Source organism: Penaeus monodon, chromosome 13, assembly GCF_015228065.2.
Source record: "Penaeus monodon isolate SGIC_2016 chromosome 13, NSTDA_Pmon_1, whole genome shotgun sequence".
NCBI lineage: Eukaryota > Metazoa > Arthropoda > Malacostraca > Decapoda > Penaeidae > Penaeus > Penaeus monodon.
Genome location: NC_051398.1, coordinates 36,531,331 through 36,533,830, shown reverse-complemented (window position 1 = coordinate 36,533,830; position 2,500 = coordinate 36,531,331). Strand labels below are relative to the sequence as shown.

General features: G+C 36.6%; 1 protein-coding gene across 1 annotated transcript in view; it reads left to right on the top strand.

Moving 5' to 3' along the window:
* The window catches only part of LOC119580273 (cholesterol 7-desaturase-like), a gene marked incomplete at its 5' end in the record, with an annotated part of 9,516 nt that overhangs the window by 1,653 nt on the left and 5,363 nt on the right, over positions 1-2,500 (top strand). The window contains 3 exon segments of the mRNA XM_037928318.1: positions 263-473; positions 578-759; positions 895-996. Coding sequence (XP_037784246.1) covers positions 263-473; positions 578-759; positions 895-996 — 495 coding nt within the window.

Sequence of the window (2,500 nt, the reverse complement as noted above, 5' to 3'; positions counted from 1 at the left end):
TTATTGCTATGTTATAATAATGGTGATTATCATTACTGTTATTTTTGCTATTTATCATAAAATAATCAATATCATTGATTATTATCATTGTTGGTGTTTTATAGTATTATTTATTAATGATTATCTTAACGATCATAATCAATTCTATGAGTAGCATGGCATTAGCATAAAGCAAGTCCCTATCTATTCTAGCCACAGCTCTTCACACGTCGACTTCACTAGGATTCTGGGTACTCCTGTAATTGAATGTTGTTTCCCTCAGGTGATTCAGGTGCAAGTGTTCGGGGAGACGCTGGCGGTGTTTCGGAGTAAGGACGGCACAGCACACGTAACGGACGCTTACTGTCCCCATATGGGCGCCAACATGGCAGTAGGCGGTGTGGTAAAAGGAGACTGTCTTGAGTGTCCCTTTCATGGTTGGCTATTCAGAGGGTCTGATGGCTCCTGTGCCCACATTCCATATTCAAGTAAAGGTAGGCCTACGAAATAAATGTAAGCTATACTAGATGAGAGGTCATTTTTTTCTTCTCTCTCTCTGTCTTTATGTTGGATTCAGGTCAATATTTTTCTTTTTCAGCTGTGCCTAAGACGGCTAATGTAAAGCGATGGGAGTCACGCGAAGTAAACGGTCGCATATACGTGTGGTACGACGCAGAGGGAAGACTTCCGCAATGGCACATCCCTGAAATCGGCCACATCACCCGCGGAGAGTGGTCCTACCGCGGAAGGACCTACCATGAAGTCCTCGCACATATTCAGGTTAGCTTTCAGCCAAGTTACTAACCCAATACGATAATGCGGCTCCATGTCATAATTTGCATAGCTGTCAGTTTACAATTGTTAATTGTAAACTGTCTCATTTAAGCTAACATACCATCATTCTGGCCTCTCCAGGAGATTCCCGAGAATGGAGCAGACATGGCCCACCTAGGACACTTGCACGTGCCTAACATTTTAAAAGGAAACGATTTGAGGGACGCATTTGCCAACAACCAGGTTAGCTATGAGTGGACTGGTCTCGTCATTTCGTTTAAAGTAATATAATTGGTCGTGATGTTTAGAATGTGTTTCACTACTAAGTGTTTATGCAATCATGAAAACATATGGTATTGAATCTGTATTATATATATATAAATTATAAATACCGAAAAGCAGCTTTGCCACTACTACAGTAAATATACCATGCTGTTAGAATGATTTAGCATTTAGATCCAGCGGTAGAAATGCTAGTTAGGTGAATATACCACACAATCTCCGGCCAACTAAGCGAAAGGAAATAAATATGTTTACCTTATTGTCCCTCGAGGCGCCGTCCCACGATTGTTGGTCTCCCGTTTTAACCATTTTTCTTTTCTTCTACAAAAACATAGGATTTCTGTCACCACCACATTGAGTTATATCACCACTTTTTCTAGTTTTCGGAAATCAACGCACACACAAACACAACATACACAGTTACATGACTATCACAGAGCTCACCCAAATAGCACTGATTTCTTACTCGTGACCGATCACTGTGAACACCAACAGTTAACTGACTCGAGTCCTTTGATTTCTCTTCGGTTCGACAAAATTCGCGGGAAAACCAAAGTGTAGATTCTCAATCCCCAAAATGATAAAATGCATCGATTCCCGTATTACTTAAATGGGATTAAATGCTCCTTCTGTAATTCATTATTTGATAAACTATTCTGAATCGTACAAAACATCCTTATTATTTCCTTTGTGGTAAAATTGATTAATTTCACGCTGATCGACTGCAACTTGCAATAATGATACATACCTTAAGATACAAGAATATGTGAACACTGTAGACAAATAAGTACTGAAAAATATGTTTTGATAAATGTATGCCATTTGGGAATTTCAAAATAATGACGTATAAGTAAAATCTCCATTAGAACACCTTGTTACGGATGTGTACGGCGGATCGTTTAAGATTTATCATTTTATTCTTTTAATGATAATTGTTAACACTTAAGTACGGCAAATGTTAAATATAGCATGAATGACATTAGAAGAAATAAAATAATGTTAGCAAAATAACAACTACTCAGTATCGCAGTAAAAGATGCAAAGGCAAGGATGACAAAAACGACACTTGTGACCGTTAGAATCAAGCTTGTTTCACAAAAACGTTTTCATTCAGTCTTCTAAGTCTTTTATCTATTTCCTTGTGCTTCTCTCTATCTCTTTCTTTCTCACTTTCTCCTTCTCATTCTTTCTATCTCATTCTTCCCCCCCCCCCTCTCTCTCCCTCTCTCTCTCTCTCTCTCTCTCTCTCTCTCTATATATATATATATATATATATATATATAATATATATATATATTATATTACAATATATATATATATATATATATATATATATATATATATATATATATATATATATATACTGTTGTTTCATTCTTTCAACTAATGAATCTTATTGTTTTAACGTAGTTTTGTTTATATATTAAGACGCACTTGATTTAATACCTAGGTCCTTCTTTTCTTC